The sequence below is a fragment of the Cotesia typhae genome, unplaced genomic scaffold (genome assembly GCF_013202065.1).
Source record: "Cotesia typhae breed Kobodo isofemale line unplaced genomic scaffold, CoteBio_Ctyphae scaffold_13, whole genome shotgun sequence".
Lineage (NCBI taxonomy): Eukaryota > Metazoa > Arthropoda > Insecta > Hymenoptera > Braconidae > Cotesia > Cotesia typhae.
The window spans coordinates 7,288,763-7,310,390 of record NW_027423774.1 but is presented as its reverse complement, the minus strand read 5'-3'; the positions used below and the strand labels follow the sequence as shown (position 1 = coordinate 7,310,390).

Below are 21,628 nucleotides of genomic sequence, written 5' to 3'. Positions count from 1 at the left end.
TAATTGAAGCGAACAAAACGCAAGGTCAGTGATAATTCCTGTCTAAAAAAAATATAGCTGACGTTTTATCGAATACCTTGAATAGTTAAATTTAATCTCCAAATAGTTCTCAAAGTACACTGTAAAAAATCCGGAGTGAATCGGGAGTGAATTTCACTCCCATCACTCGGAGTTCTGGAGTGAAGTAATTAATCACTCCGCGTAGGTAGTGAATCCGGAGTTTTTGTTTGCGGAGTGATTCCGGAGTGATTCCGGATTTCACTCCGAAAAACATCCGCGTTCGGAGTTTTAAAAAAAAATAAAATAAGGATGAATTTTCGTTCTACAAAAAAATCTCAAAATTAATTTACTATAAATGATTTATTATAAATCAACAAATAATAATAATAATAATAATAATCTATATTATTAAAAGAATAAGTAAAATTTTGTGGCCAGTGTATTTATATGATGAAATGGGTTTTTATGGTTAAATTTGGTATCGTTGGAAAAGTCTTGACTTGGAGTTGTGCCTTTTCATGGTTTCATATTATTCTCACCAATAGCCAATTTATTATGATAAGTATTTACTATTTAGACTGCAGTCGAAAATACTCTATCTCTCGATACATAATTAAGAAATGACCTTGCATCTCGTGAGCTATTAACATTTTTAAAGATATAAGCTCACCCCGACATTACACTCATCGAGACCTTTCATTTGAGTACCCACATCAATTTTTAATATATTTATATATATCATATATATGTATATATGAAAAATATATCAAAATGCATGTGGGTACTGAAATGAAAGCTTTTAATGAGTGTAACAGCGGGATGAGCGTATATCTTTAACAACGTCAATAGTTAAAAAAGTACAGTGCAAGTCTTACAAAAATCATTATTTAATAAAGCAAAATTTTATCTAATTATAATTAATTTATGAAAAAAAAATATAAAACCATTATAATAATAATTAAAATTAAATATTATTAAAAATAATAAATTAAATTTTTAATAATTAAATATAAAAAGGGTTTATAAAAATATTTTCTTTACAAAAATTTATTTATTTCTAACCTCATTTATTTTGGGAGTGAATGCGGAGTGAATTTTATTATTAATAAAAATTAACTCCTTCTCGGAGTAAAGATCACTCCCGCTGGGAGTGAATCAATTAAAAATCATTCACTCTGCGTTCACTCCGCGTTTACTCCGCGTTCACTCCGCAAATTTTTTACAGTTTATGTCATAGAAAATGATAATATATCAGTATTTTGTATCCTTCTATTAAGTCCAATAATATTAATTGCTTATGTGTAAGTTTTAAGTTGGATCGAATTGATTGTAAATTTCAGTACTCACGAACCATACAAATAGCGAATTTTGAGAGATTATATATCAGTAATTTATACTCTTTCAACGAAGTATTTCGTCGATTGTTTTATTACTACATCAAACTTTTCCTTACGCAACGTGTTTCGTTTTTTTTTCTACAAGTATTTTTGACGACAGTACTATTCGAATTATATCTGATAGTTTCACGCCTGTCTAGTGATGAACTGATTATATTTTTAATTTGTGAGCGCACAAATTATCTCGAAATCATTGAACATAATAACAAATTATTTGTTCATAAAAAGGCTTAACATTTAAAACAACTTGAATAAAAGACAGTTATTTATCTCCTTAAACACTTGATGATAAAAAAAAAAACGATTTACGTTTTTTGTTACTCGTAATTAAGATCATGATCAATGATTTACAATAAAAAAGCAGCAATACATCATTGTCTTTCAATGTGTTTACATGCAGAAAAACATTCTTTGGTAATTATTCTACTAAACGTGACATACATATTTAATCATGCGTGTATAGTATACTCCAATTTAATAAATGGGAATATACCTTAACCATTTAATTCTATCGTAACGATCAGTATATAAAAAACTAATTGTTACGTTATATTTGATCATCATGACAACATTGACGCCATTTAAAAGTAATAATACTATATATAGATAAATAAAATAGATAGGAAAATTTTTCATGGAATTTCATATAATTTTATCTAATTAAATCGTCTGATAAAATTTTACATTATTTCACTCTGGAATGTAAAAAAAAATTTTTTTTTAATAATATTAAAAAATTTCGAGAATCCGCTATCACGTATTGTTTCGAGAGATCATTCTTCATTCCAAAATTTATTCAAGTGTTGATACATATCGCTAATTCATACTGCGACTATTGAACCACGGACAGTTCAACCGCGACATTTCAACCGCATGATAAATCAATCGCAAACTATTCAACCTTACGACAATTCAATCATATGACAAGGCAATGTTAGAGAATATAAAGCTTTTATAAAGACTAGTTAATTAGAATAAATAAAATTACGAAAAATAGATTTAAGAAAAATGGGTTTGGTATACAAAAATGACTTGAATGATGATATTACTATTCAAGTGTTGATAAAAATATTTTTTGTTTTGTTAATTTGATTTTTATTGTCGGTACTTTTATCAGATTATCGACTAATTAGATATTAACATTTACGTTTATTCATTAACAAATGAAGTAAGGTGACAAGGACTACCTTGTAAGTTAAAAAAATCGGTTTAATTTTTTTTTTATTTTCTAAATATTTATACTTTTAAAAATTGACCCCAAAAATTGTTTTTCAAAAATTAAAATCTACCATAGTGAAATTCGTGAAAGTTTGCGCGCACTTCCAGTACTCTAGGTAAAGTAAAAACTTTAAACGCGTTTATTTCGAAATTATTTTTTTAGTAGATTTCATAAAAATCTAACTATTACAGCCATCTTCATGGCGGAACTTTTAAAAAATTTAGCCATTTTCTGACTCAGTTTGTCGAGTTGATTCAGAAAATATATCTAGTTCAAAAGCTTATATGTGTATGTATATATATGTCGGAGATAATATCGAGCTGGGTTTTCCCAGAGATTGGAAATTCCCAATATTTTAGTTTGTCTGTTAATTTTAAGCAAAATCGTAAAGCATAGAATATTTAGATATTATTTATGATTTAAGCTAGTTATATTTTTTATGGTTATAACGATGGGCTTAAGTCCGGAGTGACAATGGTCACCAAACGTAGCCGAGGTCACAGGATAGAAGTAAAAAGTATATAGTTAGAAATATCGACAGACAATGAGGGCTGTCGAAATAATTTTTGAGTGAATAAGTACTTAGGGTACTTGGGAGGGTAGTTCTCGTTGAGCATTGATCAAGTAAGGATCGCATACATCCTACTGACCCCGGATTCGTTCTCGGTCTTATTCCCAAAACGTCTTTAACTGTTATATCAATCGCAGTAGAATATTTGTAATTAAATTTATTATTTGTACGAGTTAGTGTACGTTATATTTTAAATCAAAGTCTTTATTATATTTGATTATTGTAAAAATAAATAAAGATGGCTGATAATGATCCAAAGGACCCTAACGATGCCCGAACCACTCTTCCTCCGACATATATATATATATATATATATATATATATATATATATATATATATATATATATATATATATTTGTATATGCAATATATAACGCGGGTTGTTGCGACGATAGTGTCTTATTCATGATGGATCTTCTCTAAATTCAACATACTTTATTTTTAGACGCATTCCAAGGTCAAGTTTGAAGATGATCTTAATCAGTCAAGTAGTTCAGAAATTACAAAGTTTCAAAATTTTCAAAATCGTGAAAATTCACATTTTGGCAGTTTTTTTCGCGGATAACTTTTCAATCAAATAACGTCAAATTTTCGTAAATTGCATTTTAAAGCCCATTACACGAGCTCTAATTTTCATGTCATTTTATTGTCCTAGACTGAAAATAACTTATTCGTCTGAAGATATCTAATGAAATGTTACTATTGCATTCGTTTCAACTTAGGTAGAAGGGATTCCATAAATGTGACTGAAGTAGTTGTATTATTATTGTTGTGATTTTCATTTAAGTAGAAAATCTACTTCCATTTCGGCTGTCGATTGGCACTTTTTTCAAATTGCGGACAGATTATCTCCGAAACTATTCGACCGATTTCAATGTCTTTGGTCTTATTTTGTTGTTGAGATGTTTTGTATACCTACTCACCACATTTTAGCAAAAAAAGTTAATTATAACATTTTTCTTTTTAACCGAGAACAGTGAAAAAAGGGGTATTTTTCAACTTTTTTTTCAAACATATGTGATTTTTTTTTTTTTTGGCAAATTTAGATGGCGGGGCTCGTAAGAAATATTTCTTTTAAAGATGCTGTGTTTTTTTGATTTTTCAAATTCATCAATCTGAAATAATCTAGCCGCAGTAGGACAGCATTTTTTTGAGCCCCCGACTTGAGCGTCTCCTCGATAGTTATTGAAGAACGAAATGAAAAAGAATCAAGTGTTTTTGTATTTTATAATCTTCAAATAAATGTTCAAAAAATATCATTGTAATATCTTGTACAGGGCCTTAGAAAAAATGATTGAATATGATGCATTTTTTAACCTTCCAAGAGGGTCACCTACTTTAATATTAATAATAGATAATGATGATTTTTTAGCATCACGGTCTTATTATTACCATTTTAGTATTTTTTTTTCTTAAGAAAATACAGCTGTAAATTAAATTTTTAAGGAATTTTGAAAACTGTGATTCATTGATAGTATTGAAGATTTGTTCTGAGCTTGAACTGACTTCGATTGAATTTTCCGCGGTTGTAATAAGAAAGAACTTTTTTAATTGCGTCATTCTATGCACATTTTATAATCGAGGAAGCTTGTAAGTTTTTAAGAGTATAAAAAGAAATCCATGTGTGTAGGGTAAGCGCCCTAATAGATCGACGGTTAAGCAATCTTCCATGGAAACTTACATGCATGTTCTTTTAACAAAACAATATAATAAAATATAAATAACTTGTAATAAAGCAAATTTTAATTATGTAAACATATGAGATTAAGGACGTTCCGATAAAAAACCGTTTTTTTTTTAATTTCGAGTACTTATAGTCATAAGTATCCTCTACACGGAGGAATTTTCTTAAATAGTCCTTGCGGCACTAAATTTTTAAATATTGGCATTTAAAATTTGTATGTTTTACATACAAACCCTAGGATGACCGATGTTCAAGCGAACGTTTTATTAAATATCAATAGTACTTTTCTTAGGATTGTTTTAAAAAACTAAGAATCATTAATTGAAGATATAACAAGTATTTTTTATCAAAAATAATATAAACGAGCGGTATTTACTTTTTTATAAAAAATGATTGAAATTAGTGATTTTCGATATTTTGCGTGAGTGGAAGTAAGTGAGCGATAGTCTGTAAAGAGAGGCAGCACTAGTACGTAAGAAAGAAACCAATAGCCATAACCTATTGGTGTCTTTTTCTTGTTTATGAACGTCCTTAACTAGAAAAAAATAAGCAAAACTTGGTAAAATCTCGTAGTGCTCAACAGAGAAGAAAAATTGAAGTAAAATACCAAAATGCCAGGAGATGGACTGCTAATACCAACAGATAAACACTCCTTACAAATAATATTTTAAACTTATTGCTTATTTCAGAAATAATGAATTGATTAATTTCTTCTTCTATAAATTAAAGCTTGATAGAATTAGAAAAAAAAAAGTGACAAATGGGATAGTAGTTTTCGAAAAATATTGGGAATTAATTTTATTATTCTTTAACACGTCGTACTTCTTCATGTAAATTACGTAAAATATACGCGTCTATAATAGCGCGCTAATATAATTAGATTATTAATTAATAATCTATATAAATTCATAAAACACAACGTTGAAAATATTTTATGTTGACTTTTTCTTTTTGACAGGTCTGTTCTCCTTTGCTTTTAAATTTTCTTCTTGCAATTTTTTTCTTACGTTCAGCTTTTTCTTCTTTCTCTTTTTATTTTTTCATTTCTCTAATTTTTTTATTTTTCTGTTTCTTCATTTCATCTTTGTTTTTTTTTAATTTAACAAATAAAATTGAAAAGAATTAAAAAAATTCACCATGTATACATGTCAACACAATGTTCATCTATTGGATTGAGGTTATAAATGGGTCACCAATATATAGACAGTCAATTTTCTTTTTATTTTATTATTAAATAACCACATTTATAGCTTTTTTAGTAAAATATAAGTATAATCATATGCTCATACCTTACTTTTTTCATTATTTTCAATAGTAATAACAAATAACATTTACCGGGTAGCTATTACATACTTACTCGTGGACGGCACTCTCTTAACTAAAATTCGAGACGTCAAATTGAAAAATTTTTTTTTAACTATTATTTTTAATACAAAAATTCAAAAACTCATTTTTCGCTCTCTGAACTATGTGTAGTTATTAAAAAAAAATTATTACTTTACATTTTTGTTCTTGAATTTAATGTAATTGCTTTTAAAAATAATATTTGTGCACCTTTACTACTATACCACAAAATAAATGAATTTTAACTTAATTTTTATTTCAAAAATGGTAATAAATAGAAGAGCCGCACTATGTCCCACGATTACAATGAATTTAATGGTAACTTTTAAAGAAAATTTCCGTGTAGGGATGTTAGAAATTTTTCCGGCTGTCTTATAAACTAGAAAAAAAGGAATGACGAAAAAACGATCGTCTTTCGTTTTATAGGCGGGAAAAAATGACTGCAAATTCATTAAAAAAAAAAAAAAAAAAAAAATGGCCAAGGGTAGATGGAATTCAAAAAATAACCTATAACCGTTACGAAAAATTCCACGTCGAATGGTTGCAGTCCCATTCTAATAGATTCAATAGTTTTGATGTTATTGAGTGTCAAAGGAACACTGTTTTCATTGTATATATATATAAAAGTTATCTTAAAAAAACATGTTTTTGAAAATTTTATTTTTAAGGTTTTCAAACAAGACAATTTTCTAAGACCAAGAATAATTTCTTAACTCAAGAATTTATTCTCTTGACTTAAGAAAGTCATTTTCTTCAAAATGGTATTCTTGGTTCAAGATTTTGGCTCTTGAATCAAGTTAATTTTTTATCAGTGTACAGGTCAGCAAATAAATATGAGAAATGAGAACTGAATTGTTCCAGTTCCTCATTAATATAAAAGTTATAAGTTGTAAGTCATTCGCTTGTGTAGATCGACAAGTACACAAACATATATACAAGCATATTTGTACCTTATTGAAAACAGTCTGAATATATTATTGTCACAGGACAATATTGATATTCAATGATAATTAAATTCTAAAAAGAAACTGAAAATATTAAATTTGAAAAAACCGGATTAAATTTCACCGGTGAAAAATAAATTGTGTCATAAATCTTGTGTCTTGGCTATAGGCTGCCTGACTAGCCCCCTTTATTCCCAGCAATAATATGTACAATTTTCGCAATTACAAAGTATTTTGCTTGCTCAGCGCGTTTTGGTTGATTTGTCAGACGCCCACAGTTTTGCAACTAGGGACGAGGTGAATCGACTTATTCTCTGTACAACAATATCATCAATACATGAGTGATTGTACGTGTTATCTAATATCGACATAATATGTAAATGTCAGATGCTAACTGGTGATTACTTTCAAGTAGTCAGTAATAAATGTTTCGTAACAATCACACGTATTCATACATTTACCTATATATCTATCTATACTACAGCTTGTAACGCTCTATACTTATAATAGTAGTTTAGTCTTCGTATAAGTCGATAACTCTCAATGAATTTAGTCCTACTAAGTCTTGATTTATAATAAATTACTTTTAAATATTAATAGAATGTTTAAAAAATTATAAATACACTAGTCACAAAAATTAAGGGATATAAAAAAAATTCCAAATTTTTTGGTGATTTTCAGCGAGCTGTAACTCCGAGGAAAATGATCGCACAGAAAAAAAAAAAAAAAGCAAATTGTAGCTCCAAGTGTCTAGTTTTTAGATATGATCATGAAAATTTTTTGTCATCGTCAGATCTGGAGAAATCCTAAGAAAACTACTGAAAAAAAATTTTTCGAAATTTTTTTCGTCTTAAAAAAGGTCTACGGGCTTCAAAAAAATTTTTCGATTGTTTCGTTTAAAAGCTCTTTTAGTAAATTTAATACCCTTTAATTTGACGTAATCAAAAGCCTGTACGATAATTTGCCGCGGAGTTATCGTCAATCAAAGCAAAAAAGTTTTTTTGACTTTGGAAATCAATAACTCTGGAAATAATGACCGTATAGGAAATCGAAGGAGGGTTTTGAAAACTACACAATATTCTCTATAAGAAAACGTAAACCGCTTTTGAAGAAAAAATTTTTTTGAATTGAAAACTCGGACTGAAAAAAGACAAAAATTCGCATAATTAAGGATATTTGGATAACTTGGTATAACTTTGGATAAAATGGATGAACGAAGGATATCGTTGGTAATTTTTAACTTCAAAGTGTCCCCTAAAATCCCTAAGAAATTCAAAGCGCTGCGATTTTTTGTTCATAGTGCCCAGAAGCTTCAAATTCTGTGTTTTCGCAAAAATCACCATTATGAGCAATTTTGTGATTTTTATTCATTTTTCATTGAAAAAAATTTTTTTCAAAATTCTTTATTTTTCGATCAAAGAGATTGATTTTTCAAGAAATTTGAAAAAAAAAAAAATTTCAATTTTTTCGAAAATTTTTTTCGAAATTTTCTCAATTTTTTTCGACTGTTGTTTTACCGCCGGCATTAGCGTTACCCAAAGCGTACCACGTGGAGGTTGCTCGGTCGGATTTACGCTTCTCACACACACACGTGTGTGTGTGTGTGTGTGTGTGTGTGTGTGTGTGTGTGTGTGTGTGTGTGTGTGTGTGTGTGTCTTTGTCTGCGTGTTTGTCTGTTTGCAGCTGCCGAATGACCTCTGTACGCACGGCAGTAACTGCTCAGTACCGTGTATTGCCACCTCTGTTCCGAATCACAGCTCGTAAACGCTCTTGCATGTTGATGCATCGTCGAATATCACGTTGCGAAATTCCTTGCCAACAACGTAACAACGCTTGAGTCAACTGATGAAGATTGTGCAGTTGCGGATAGTCTCGCCGCAATCGACGCCCAAGCATGTCCCAAACATGCTCAATTGGGTTCAAATCAGGACTCATCGCTGGATGATTAAGCGTTGTTACGTTGTTGGCGCGGAGAAAAATTCGCATACGAACTGCAGTGTGAGGACGAGCATTATCCTGCATCAAAATGAACCGTCTTGCCCCCATGCGTGTGCGCATAGGCAGGACGTGTGGCTCAGAATTTCGTCGACGTACCTATCGGCAGTCAACGTCCCACGAACGATGACCAACGGGGTTCTGGTATTGAAGGACACGCCTGCCCACACCATGACTGATCCACCATTGAAAGCTGTAACTGGTCTCGTAAAACCATCCCGATCTCGTTCTCCACGACGGCGCCAAACGAGAGATCGTCTATCGCTGCCATGAAGACAAAATCGAGATTCGTCAGTCCATAATACACTGGTCCACTGTCTACGACCCCAATGGTGATGATCATGAGCATAGGCCAATCGGGCTCGGCGATGTCGTGGAGTGAGCATAGGCACGCGATTTGCGCGTCTAGCGCGTAGTCCTTGCTCTCGAAAGCGATTTCGAACCGTCGATGCCGATATGTGTTGTTGGGGAGGACGTTGTCGACGATTGCGAAATTGATGAGCGATCGTGTGGGCATGCGCAGTAGGGTTTCGACGAGCTTCTCGAATGATAGCTCGATCATCACGCTCGGTAGTGATTCGTAGTCTACCTTGACCCGGACGACGATCGTAACTTTGAGTCGCGTTAAATCGGGCATAGGCCCGACTGATAACGGACTGGCTCACTCCCATAGAAGCTGCTACTTCCACCTGACTGTAGCCCTCTTGAAGGAGGGTAACAATGCGAGCCACATCTGTGGCAGCTAAATGTCGACGAGGCATATCAAAAGGTGCTTATCAAAGAAAAGCTTACATAAAATTCACGTAAGGAATTTAGGCTAAAAAGAAAACGTAAAATTCAAGTTTTGTGTGAGGAAAAGCCGAACTCCGCGGGGGGTATATCAATTTGTTTTTATTGAATTTTTAAAATGAGATATAAAACTAAGGCAGTTGTAGCGGACAGAAAAAATTTGAGTTAATTTTTTTGACAATAGTGAAGCATTCTGAAGACGAAAAAAAAAAATTAAAAAAAAATTTTTGATAAAAAAAATTTCGAAAAAAATTTTCGAAAAAAATTGAAAATTTTTTTTTTTTTTTTTTTCAAATTTCTTGAAAAATCAATCTCTTTGATCGAAAAAATAAAGAATTTTGAAAAAAAAAATTTTTTTCAATGGAAAAATGAATAAAAATCACAAAATTGCTCATAATGGTGATTTTTGCGAAAACACAGAATTTGAAGCTTCTGGGCACTATGAACAAAAAATCGCAGCGCTTTGAATTTCTTAGGGATTTTAGGGGACACTTTGAAGTTAAAAATTACCAACGATATCCTTCGTTCATCCATTTTATCCAAAGTTATACCAAGTTATCCAAATATCCTTAATTATGCGAATTTTTGTCTTTTTTCAGTCCGAGTTTTCAATTCAAAAAAATTTTTTCTTCAAAAGCGGTTTACGTTTTCTTATAGAGAATATTGTGTAGTTTTCAAAACCCTCCTTCGATTTCCTATACGGTCATTATTTCCAGAGTTATTGATTTCCAAAGTCAAAAAAACTTTTTGCTTTGATTGACGATAACTCCGCGGCAAATTATCGTACAGGCTTTTTGATTACGTCAAATTAAAGGGTATTAAATTTACTAAAAGAGCTTTTAAACGAAACAATCGAAAAAATTTTTTTGAAGCCCGTAGACCTTTTTTAAGACGAAAAAAAATTTCGAAAAATTTTTTTTCAGTAGTTTTCTTAGGATTTCTCCAGATCTGACGATGACAAAAAATTTTCATGATCATATCTAAAAACTAGACACTTGGAGCTACAATTTGCTTTTTTTTTTTTTTTTCTGTGCGATCATTTTCCTCGGAGTTACAGCTCGCTGAAAATCACCAAAAAATTTGGAATTTTTTTTATATCCCTTAATTTTTGTGACTAGTGTAAATAGATTAATTTATTTTTTACATGCAGTAATATCTGTATAAATAGATTTTTAGAACTCGATTCCTTTCGATTTCGCTAAGAATATTTCATGTTTTTTTTCTATATTGAAAACGTTTCTTATTCCGATTCCAAGTTTTTATAGTTCATTGAAAAAAAAAATTACGACAATCTAAAAAAATTACAACAAATTTTTCAAAAATTTACTTATTTAAACGTTTTTTTTAATTTTTGGTTTTATATTCACTTTTCAATGAAATTTGAGAGCTCAATTTACGTAGACATGTTGATTCAAAATAACTTGCATAATTTTGACCTTTAAATTTTAACCTTGAAAACATTTTTTAACCAACGTGTAATCGATGAGAATTTTTCAAATTTCATTCGTAATAGTGAACCCAATAACTGTACTAATTTTCAGCTCTATGAAATTTACTGTAACGTCGCCACAGCTTTTCTAACTAAAAAAGAAAAAAATTTTGATCACTTTCGAAAGTAATACCGGCAGTACAAAGTACCCCAACGAGAAAAGGGACATTTTTGCAGTCAATGATGAAAACTTAATTATCATGATGAATATATTTAATAGACTAGGCCGAAAAAATCAACTATTTTGTATTTTCTAACGGCACTTCGAAATATTATTTAGCATGACAAAAAAAAGGTATTCTGAGTATTTAAGCTATTAAAGTCTATTATCGCAATTTTTGATTTTTTTATTCTGAGCACATTTTTGACTCATGTCTTCCAAATTATCGCCATGAACAAAATCAACTTCATTGCCTTTTTTATAAAAAATGAAATGCTGTTCATAAAAGGTAGAATATAAATTTTTCATTAGATGAACCGCTTTTTTATAATCATACCTTGAACATCGGTATTCAAGGTTATACCTAAAGACAAAATAAAACTTTTAGTTTTTCCGCTGAAAATTCAATTTTTTCAGATTAATTAAACAATTGAATCGTTCTATCTACTTATTTTACTGTTGAAATTACTTAAAATTTCAAAAAATTACAATACATTCGAATTTATTCGCCTTAAACTTTAGAGTTTAGAATCACTGTTGAAGAACTCCAACAAGGTCCCATCAAAAACGACAAAAGCCACTTAGAAACCAATAAAATTTATGGGTTTCTAAGTGGCTTTTGTCACTTTAGATGGGATCCTATTGGAAATTTTAAACAGAGATCCTTCAAATTTAGGGTTGACAATCAATCCCCAATTATAGAAATTGACTTAAATTAATGAACGCGATTGCATGTATATATGTTCACAATTATAATTAAATTTTAATCATTAATTTAAAAACGTGACCTTAGGGAAGCAGAGATTAGGGCTGAACTTGGCATGCCAAAATTCTAAACTTACGGCAAGTGAAGCAGTCGAATAAGTCCGGAATCTGGAAAGTAACGTAGTTCCGAGACCCTCTGCAATTTAGCTCCCTGCTTTGGAGGTTGTTTACAATGTAAACTTACTGATGATAACTTAAACTTAATCTGGCTAAAGTTTGGCTACCTAAATAAGCAGGAACTCGGAGTAAACTGCCATAAACTTGTGACTAAAGACTCAAATATAATTTTTTATTTGTTCTTAGCTTTTTTATTACAAATTAAAAATTAATAATAACCATTGCTTACTTTTTTTATTTATTTTTACTATGTAAAAGATTAATATTGAACTTACGACTATGACTAAAGCTAAATTGATTAAATAGCAGGTAAATAAAAAAGAGATAAAAAAATTAAATTCTTCTATTTTTCGTTTTGGAGGGATTTTTGAAGGTGGATAAGGTTCTTTTGATTGATTGATTTTACGAGTCAAGAAGAAAAGAGATAGAGAAGTTAAATAACTTAGTCACACATAACACTTAGGTCTACTTCATACTTGCCTTAAAAGTAATTATTAAATATCCCACATATCTGACGCAAGACTTGAACACAGTGCTCAACGCACGAGGACTCTTTATCTTACCACGAAGCTACGCCGACAATAGAAAAACGAATGTCTCGAACTTTTGATTGTTGTTGTTTGGCACTAATTAACCCTCTGAGCCTTCTGGACGTTTCCCCCACTCTTGATGAAACGCCCCCTTCCACATTTATTTTACATGATCCCTACTCCGATGCCACGCGGCTCACTTAGTTCAAATTCGTCGTTAAAGGGTTAAGCTTCCTAATGATATGTCTGAGTGAGGCCTTGCAACAAATTTTCCTAGTTACGTTCGACGTCGGTACGCCCAACCACCAAATCTTCGGTTACAGTTACTTGATACCAGTCAAGAATTCCAATGGTAAGTCAAACGATGATCTTGCGAACGATTTACTTATTTCGGTCCAACTTATGTAGGCCTAGCATCAGTAAGCCTTCGGTTACCATTACTTGGCAGAATGCAGGCTTTCCGATAATATCTTACCTAATAAGTAAAGTTTGGCCACAAGTTTTACTAGTTATACCCAAATTTGATGAACCGAATTTCCTTTATAACGATGATTTGCATCTAAGATGATCTCAAATAAGATTTTTTATCATTTATATAATTTGTTAGAACATTACCACTTTTTTTAGTTTGTATTTACCTCCGAACTCAGGAATGAGTAATTTGAGTGTCAGCTGCCTTCTCTGGATGTGGTAACCGCTTCTAAGGCTCTCTTCGCGGAAAATTTGAACGTGCATTTGGCAAAAAAATTCCAAATTTTTGATTACGCCGAAGATTTGTTTTTAACGCATTGGAATTTTAGATCTGCGATTGAGTTCTTTTTTTTTTTTCATTGTAATAAAGAACAAACTCCATTTCATAAATAACTATCATTATGAATTTATTAAGTAAATTTAATGTAAAACATAATTTTATGAGTAATTTAACATTTTTCTAAACTTTTCTGTCACGATAGTATTTTTCAAATTCATTGACCAATTATTCATACAATACTTGAATTTATACTAAGTGAGGAAACATGTAGGCGTAATTGTTATAACGTGCGTATTCACTAGTTTACAAAGTACACAAAATGACCTCGATGAGCTGCAACGTTTTTCTTTTTTTTTTTTAGTTTTATGTTTGATTGATGCAACAAAAAGATTAAGGTTACAACCACTTACATAAATTATTACTCATTAAAGGCTAAACATTAACCTTTAGTGCTATTGAAAATGTCTTTTGATATTTTTCTGTTTTGCGACTATCATTGGTGACAAATTGATTGAAATCTTATTTACATGAATATTGGTTAGTATAAAAAAGTCGAACTCCTGAATTTTAAATATTAATAACCATTTTTTCATAAAATAATATTCCACTATCATAAACGTTTAAAACATACATTTTATGACAATGACATATAAATGACAAATATATTAGGAATTCGTATATGCTGACAGATGAATTAAATATAAAAATAGTTATGCTTTTGAGAATATAATTGAATAAAAATATTTAATTTTTTTTTTTGAATTCTCAAAAATATAACGTTTCAATGTGTCATCGAGGTGCAATCTGCCGTGATAGATAGAAATGGTATTTTTATAAAAAGTGTTTGGAAATTGGAATAATCTCCATTTTAGATTATTGGACTTCGAAAGAAATTTATCTTCAACAATGTTTATTGTTCAAATTAACTACTCTTTATTCCGATTTGCGGCATTTGATGCAGTTCTTAGAATAAATAGAGTTGTTATTAAGTAACAATATTGATCGTCCGCGGTTTATGCCCACTCTTTTTGCGCCTAAATCGGCTTGTATCCATAGAACTCTCCATTAAACTAGAAAATGCCTAGTTGCAAATGAAAAATGCCAGGTGTAACCCCATGTGTTCTTTCGTATCTCCCTCTCGGACGTGGAGTATCCTCTCATTCATAAGTTAACCTCCTAGCATTTGCGTAAATCTTCTATTTTCAGGTGTTCCAAGGTCAAGAAATTCAACCTTGAGACACAAGCCGTATCGCGATCTAATATCAATTACAAATCTATTGGGAACATAAAATGACGAAGTTTCTGAAAACTTATGTTATGGAATTAGATAAAACAGTTAGACTTTTAACGAAATTTCGTAAAAATATATGTATGACCTTTTCATTGCGTAAATTGATTTAACTAAGCCCAGTGCATCATTTGACAATTGAATCATTAGTCGAGGTCATCAATTAAACCACATCATTGAACTATACGATAACATGTTCTAGCTATTTTTAGGTAGATTTCTTTAGAAATCCAACAATTGTAGCTAGTCTTATGTCACAATTTGAATAAAATTTGGTTATAATATGTTTTATTTTCTCAAATTTCGCACATTATGCATTTTAATATTAAATAAAAATTATTGTTTTCGAAGCTAGAGTTCCGGGAGTCGAGACTTTTTTCAGAAATTTCTTCCTATTTAAGAATCTTTTTTTCGATTTTTGATATCACCAATAGTTATTGAGTTATTTACGAAAAACTGAGATTTTTCATTTTGGTTATGTTTTTGTTAATAACAAATTGAAATTTTCATCAAAAAAATAAAAAAACAACAGCATTCTTTTCAGAATTTAATTCAATAAAGATTGTCATATTTTTATCACAATTTCTAAGATTTTTATTACCAAATTTACACAGGGTTCTCACAAACATTTCCGTTACTATGTAACATGGTAATTGTTACCATTCTACATAGGAATAAATTCTATTCTTTTCTCTTCATGCATATTAACAAGATTGCGCTCATAGTTCATAACCGATTTTTGTGAACTTTTATGGATTTATCCTATGATTTAATACCAAGATCAAGTTCAAAGATCAGCAATTCTATTAGTTCCAAAGTTATGAATATTTGTAAAATTTTTTGATTTCTACCATAATCATAATTTTGCGAGATTTTTCTGAAAAACTTTAAACTTATAATTAATAAATAAATTCTTCCAAATTTATTTTAAAGCAGATGTAATTATCTTATATTGTTTTTTTCTCATAACATTTTTTCTATAATTTTATGCTTTTAAAATGAACAAAAACATGAAAATAATTCCTTTCACGGCATTCTAATTAAATAAATTCTGCGTCACTCATCCTATAGCGATGCTGTAAATTGCATGTTATAACTCATAAAACAAGCAATACACAAGCTATAAATTTTTATTATTAAATGTATAATTTCTTTTAAGTTTATCTACCTTTCCATATTGGGCGAGGCCGAATAGAACTTTTTTCGTTTTAATCGAACCTTTACGGTATAGCGGTAAACTTTGAATTGCAGTTTTTTGTAAAATAAACGAAGTATGTTTTAGGGCTATAAATATTCTTCATATTCTATGCTTGATACGGAAAATAATTACGGCCATGGTTTGGAAAGATCGATATAAATTTGATGAAAATTTTAATCATTATCAGAAAAGATTATGAATCTGCTTGAACATTACACGTGCAAGGGTGTTTATAAACTTTTAAACTTGAGTCTTCTTTACATAAACATATACGTCTTACATTGATGACAAACTAATTTATTATTTTTTTTTTCTTTTTCAGAATTGTATTATAAGAGTATTTAAATTAGCTTTTTAAGTAAGTAAACTTAGACAAATATCACATTTTCCTGGCACAATGTCAATTGTAATGCAGTATGTCGATCGATTCCATGAAATTCTGGATAAAAATGCAGGTGAGTTGAAAGTTATTATATGTTTTTAAAATAATTATTTCTGCATAGATTTAGAGGAGTTACGAACCAATGTTATAAGTAAATCCTAGTGAAGTTGTTATTAATGTAACAACGAAAAACAATTTGGAAAACGGTTGACCCTAAAGGCCATCTCTGCAACACACACACACACACACACACGCGCGCGCGCGTACATACAGACAGCATCGCGGGAGTAGTCAGGGAAGTTTCATGAGACCTTAAAACGTCGAGATCTGATGAAAACTCGATTTTGGCAAAACGGGGTGAAAACAATAACTTTCCGATTTTTGAAAATTTTCAATTTTCTTAGCGGGAAGTTAAAAATCATAAAAAAATAACGTTTCTAATAGTTCTCGAATTTCGAATAGTTTTACGGAAAAATTACACCCCTTGGGAAGGAAAATAAGAAAATCCTCAGATCACATGTAATTGTTGGTCGAGGCGAAGCCGAAATCATTGTGTAAATATAAACATTGACTTTAGAACGAAATTTTTTAAATATTAAGTAAAAAAAAAAAATTTTTTTTTTCTTTTATTCAGTATTATTTTTTTTTTTATATGTTCGGTAATTTTTTTTTTCGCTTTTTAGGGTTTTTCTTACTATGAAGAATTTTTTTCCGATTGGTAGATTTTATAAGTCAAGGGGGAAGGAGATGATGGAGTTAGATACATTAGTCACATACAACACTCAAATTTTTTTCACACTCGCCTTAAGAGTACAGTGAAAACCGTTTATAACGACATTGGAGGGATCGATGAATTATGGTCGTTATAGCCGATGGTCGTTATGACCAATATCTATTATTAACAATCAAAAACGTTCTCATTACATTCACAAATACATTACAACTATTTATTTAACATCGCATCCAGAATCGTGAAATTATTTTTTTTTGTTTTTTTCAATGTTTTGTAGTAAGTGCATCACTAGCAATTTTCTATAGTACATTTTGAGGGATTTTATAATTCCTTGGTTCATAGATTGCAGGAAAAAAGTCACGTTAGGCGGTAAGAATACTAGCTTAATAAATTGTAGATTTTCAACGGCACAATGTACAGGACAGTTGTCCGCAACAAGAAGAATTTTTCATTTTTGAGTTTTCAATTGAATATCCCAATCTCGAAGCCATTTTTCGAAAATTTCGTGGTTTATGACCTTTACAAAAAACAGTGACTTTTTTGACAACCACTCTTCTCTGGTCCCAGTTGGTACATCAGCCGCTTCACTACTAATTTTTCCACTAACTATGCTATGACGAAGTCGGAAACGTTGTATCCAAGAAGAAGTACATTTAAAATTCTCTTTTCCTAATTGATGAGCAAAATCATTCGCTTTTTCTTGTAAAGTAGGTCCATTGATTGGTATATTATTCAACCTCTGGTGCCTAAACCAGAATTACTGAAAAACAAATACAGACACAACTACAAGTGCAAAAGCATGTCTTACACGTTATAAACGATGTTTTTCTTCGATGATGATTCAACCATGGTCGTTATGAGCGATTTGTCGTTATAAACGGTTTTTAGCTTTAAGGTTTTATATTGTATTAAGACGGAACCTCGAAATTTCGTCGTTTTACCCGGTTCTTCGTTGTAAGCGATGTCGTTATAAACGGTTTTGACTGTCATTATAATTATTAAAAATTTTACATGTGGAACGCGAGACTTTAACACTGTACCCAACGCACGAGAGCCCTATACCATACCGCGACACTATGCCAATAACACGACTCTACAAAAAAAATTTTCGTTCTTTGTCCTAAAGTTTATACTATTATTTTTCAGTTAGTTATGCACAAAAACGAAAAGAAAATATCTTTTTTCGGTATAAAGTTTGCTTTTGTGATAGTTATAATAATAATACTCATTTTTCAATTTTTTCATAAATTTTAATTGATTTTAATATTTTTAAAAAGACCGCGCGGTGAGAGTGGGGTATTAACGTTTACACTGTAAAATTATAATTAGCGGCCTCTTGCCTCAAGATACTTATAAGCTCGAAACTTCGGCAAAGATTCGGTTACCGTTGGCAACGCTCAAGTTAGGAATTCCGATATTATACCAAAGTGAGGACTTGCCACAGAATTACCTAGTCAAGTTCGATTTTGATAGAGCTTTTGGTTACCGTTATCTCGTACCAGTTTGGCAATTCATGACATAACGAACTTTATCTCCCGCGGTCTTTATCAACCACATAATTGACGCCACGTAGGTAAGGATTTTCCCTAATCTTTCGATTTTTGACAAGTAATTATTCGACTTGTCACCGGGCGTGTAAGTCGAAAAATCCCCTCACCGCTGCCCCGGACAATGTGGTGGGCTTAGAACATTCGAGAAGTGGACGGGCCCGAGGGTATAAAAGGGCCGGCTTTTTGAGCCAGTGAGGCTTTTTGGGAAGTCGGTTAGTGTGTAAAGTGAAACTGGTGGCCTGTTGCTCAAGTTTCTGGAGCCAGTACCTTTTGGGAAAACTAGTGTGTGAAGGAGGAGTGTTCAACGTAGAGATCATCATCACTGGAGCCCAACACACCGATGGAAGTCCGGTAGACCAGCCAACCGTTGATCCCGCCACTTCGTTGAGTACCAGTCACCGTTAGAAACAGTAAAAGTTAAGCCTAAGGTATTGTTACCATTGTTTTAGGCCAAAATTTAATTTGGTAAATTAAGAGGCTAGAATAATTGTAATTATTTTTCGTAAATTAATGATCGCTACCGTCTCAGGCGTTAGTTTTATTTTGATTGGTTCTTTTATACGTAAATTATTCGTCAAGGTTATTTAGTTAGTTTGTCACAAGCCTTTTGGCATTATTAAATTATTTTAGTTAAAATTATCCCGACAAAATTTGAAATAATAAAAGTAATTGTATAATTTGGATAGTGAAGGTCTTTCTGGAAATTTCTGTAGTTCGAAAATATAATAACACGTGTTTAGTTTGTAGTATTTAAAATTAGGAATTTTATAAAATTAATTTTAGGCCGTTCGGCTGAATTTAATTTAATGAATCTACTTAATGAATTTGGTTAATAAATTTTATAAATTTATTTGGTTAAAGAATGAGGTTAAGAAATTTGAATAATGAATTTAGTTGAGGAATTTAGTAATAGTTAATTTAGTGAATCAAAATTTTGTATTGAATAAATGCTAAGTGTTGAGTTTTGTAATTTATGAGAGTATTAAAATCCGTGAATTTAGTTGATTAGTAATTAAGAGAATTTTAGTAATTTGTAAAATTGCGAATTGAGTTAGCGTCCAGGGGACGATTTTTATATGGAATAGAGTGAGTGCGTGTGGGTACAGTGCTGTCTAGGTATTCATGGTATCTTTCTCTGTTTCCTAGACAGTCACTTAGAAAACGTTGTATAGACACCCGCGTCGGAGGTACAACAGAATAAGTTAGGAAACTACTGCGTAGACGCCTGAGTCGGGGGCGCAGTCGGGAATAAGGTTTTAATTGTTAGTTGAGATATTATATTATTTTATATGGTAGTCCGTGACGAAGTAAATTGTGGTATTTTATGGTATTCCGTCAGGTTGACGAGGTTTATAAAATTAAAGAGTTGAGCGATATTTAGTTGTAAGATTTTTTAGTAAGTTGTTAGTGGAAAAATTATGTAAGAGCTTCTCACAGTTAAGTACTAAGTTAAATTTTGAAAGTTATTGTGAGGAATAAATTTGTCATTTGTTAATTTTTATTATTGAAATTAAATAAATAATTTCATTATTATAAATGATTGTTTCAGTGTTATTTACAGTCATCTCGAACTTCTCACGACCTTAAATTTCCCCTCTCATGCTTTCCCGGTTTCTGGGGCACCGTATCTAAAATCCCAGTAGCGCCCTTTTCAAAGAGGAAAGGGTCGACAGATTGAACGAGGGTTAAATACCCTGGTTACAAGATTTATACAATTTGAAGCCTTCCCACTGATAAAATGATCATAGCAATTTTTGTACCATTGCTCAGATTTTGAGGGTGCTAAATTTTTGATGATTCAGCAGCTTCCGCACATGGTGAGAAAGTTCCACTATTTTTTATTCTGCATGGATTTTAGATTTTACAATGGTGCATATTACTAGTGATTTTTATTGACTCAGAACAAAATTCTATAATAGCCCATAGTGATTTCCGAAAATGAAATATGCGTCAATTTAAAGTTCCGAACGTATCATAGCAAAAAAAATAAAAAAACGCCTGTAAAAAATGAAAAGTTTTGGAGTAAAAAATATTTTTGGCAATCACAAAAAATATTAAACCAAACAACATTTTTTTTTGTTTGCAATAATTTTTAAAAATATTTTTTTTAAATGTAGTTTTTTTATTTGTTTTCTAATTTTTGTAGTTTTCAACAATGAACATAGGGTGTATTTTGATTGTTAATTTTATTATACATAATTATAAACTCAATACATTACTTATACATATTATTACAGTTTTAATATAATTAAAGCTTACGGCTAATATAAATTTAAAGTCAAAAACAAATCTATTTTCAATTTTTTTTTTTTTTAATTAAGAATAACATGCAAGTAAGTTGCATTTTTTTTTTTTTTTTATAATAAAAATACCAAACACAACACAAAGACTAACGACTAAAGAAAAACGTTTACTGATAAGATTATACTTTGAGTACAATGAAAATTATTATGTCTTATACCCAAGTTTTAGGTGTATGAATGTTACCATCAATAGCTGTAATTTTAACAGTGATTAAAATATTTTTGGTGGTTAATTCATGAAGAGACCAATACTCCCATTGAAAAGTTTCCTCATTCTGGAGAACAAAAGCTTCAAAGTGAGGACAAAAATTAAAATCTGATAGTTCATGCTGTCTGTTTCCACGACCAAGACAATGACACACAAATATTTTTATTAATTCACAATTACAATTCATTTAAAAAACAATGCAACTACACT

At 30.8% G+C, this 21,628-nt stretch overlaps 1 protein-coding gene across 4 annotated transcripts in view; it reads left to right on the top strand.

Moving 5' to 3' along the window:
• Nucleotides 1-21,628, top strand: part of LOC141534981 (very long chain fatty acid elongase AAEL008004-like) — a 46,563-nt gene that overhangs the window by 4,097 nt on the left and 20,838 nt on the right. For all 4 annotated transcript variants that reach the window (XM_074254669.1, XM_074254671.1, XM_074254672.1 and 1 more), the window contains exon 2: nt 16,565-16,697. In XM_074254669.1, the coding sequence (XP_074110770.1) occupies nt 16,640-16,697 (58 nt within the window). In that variant the 5' untranslated portion in view covers nt 16,565-16,639. The remainder of the gene's footprint in view (nt 1-16,564; nt 16,698-21,628) is intronic.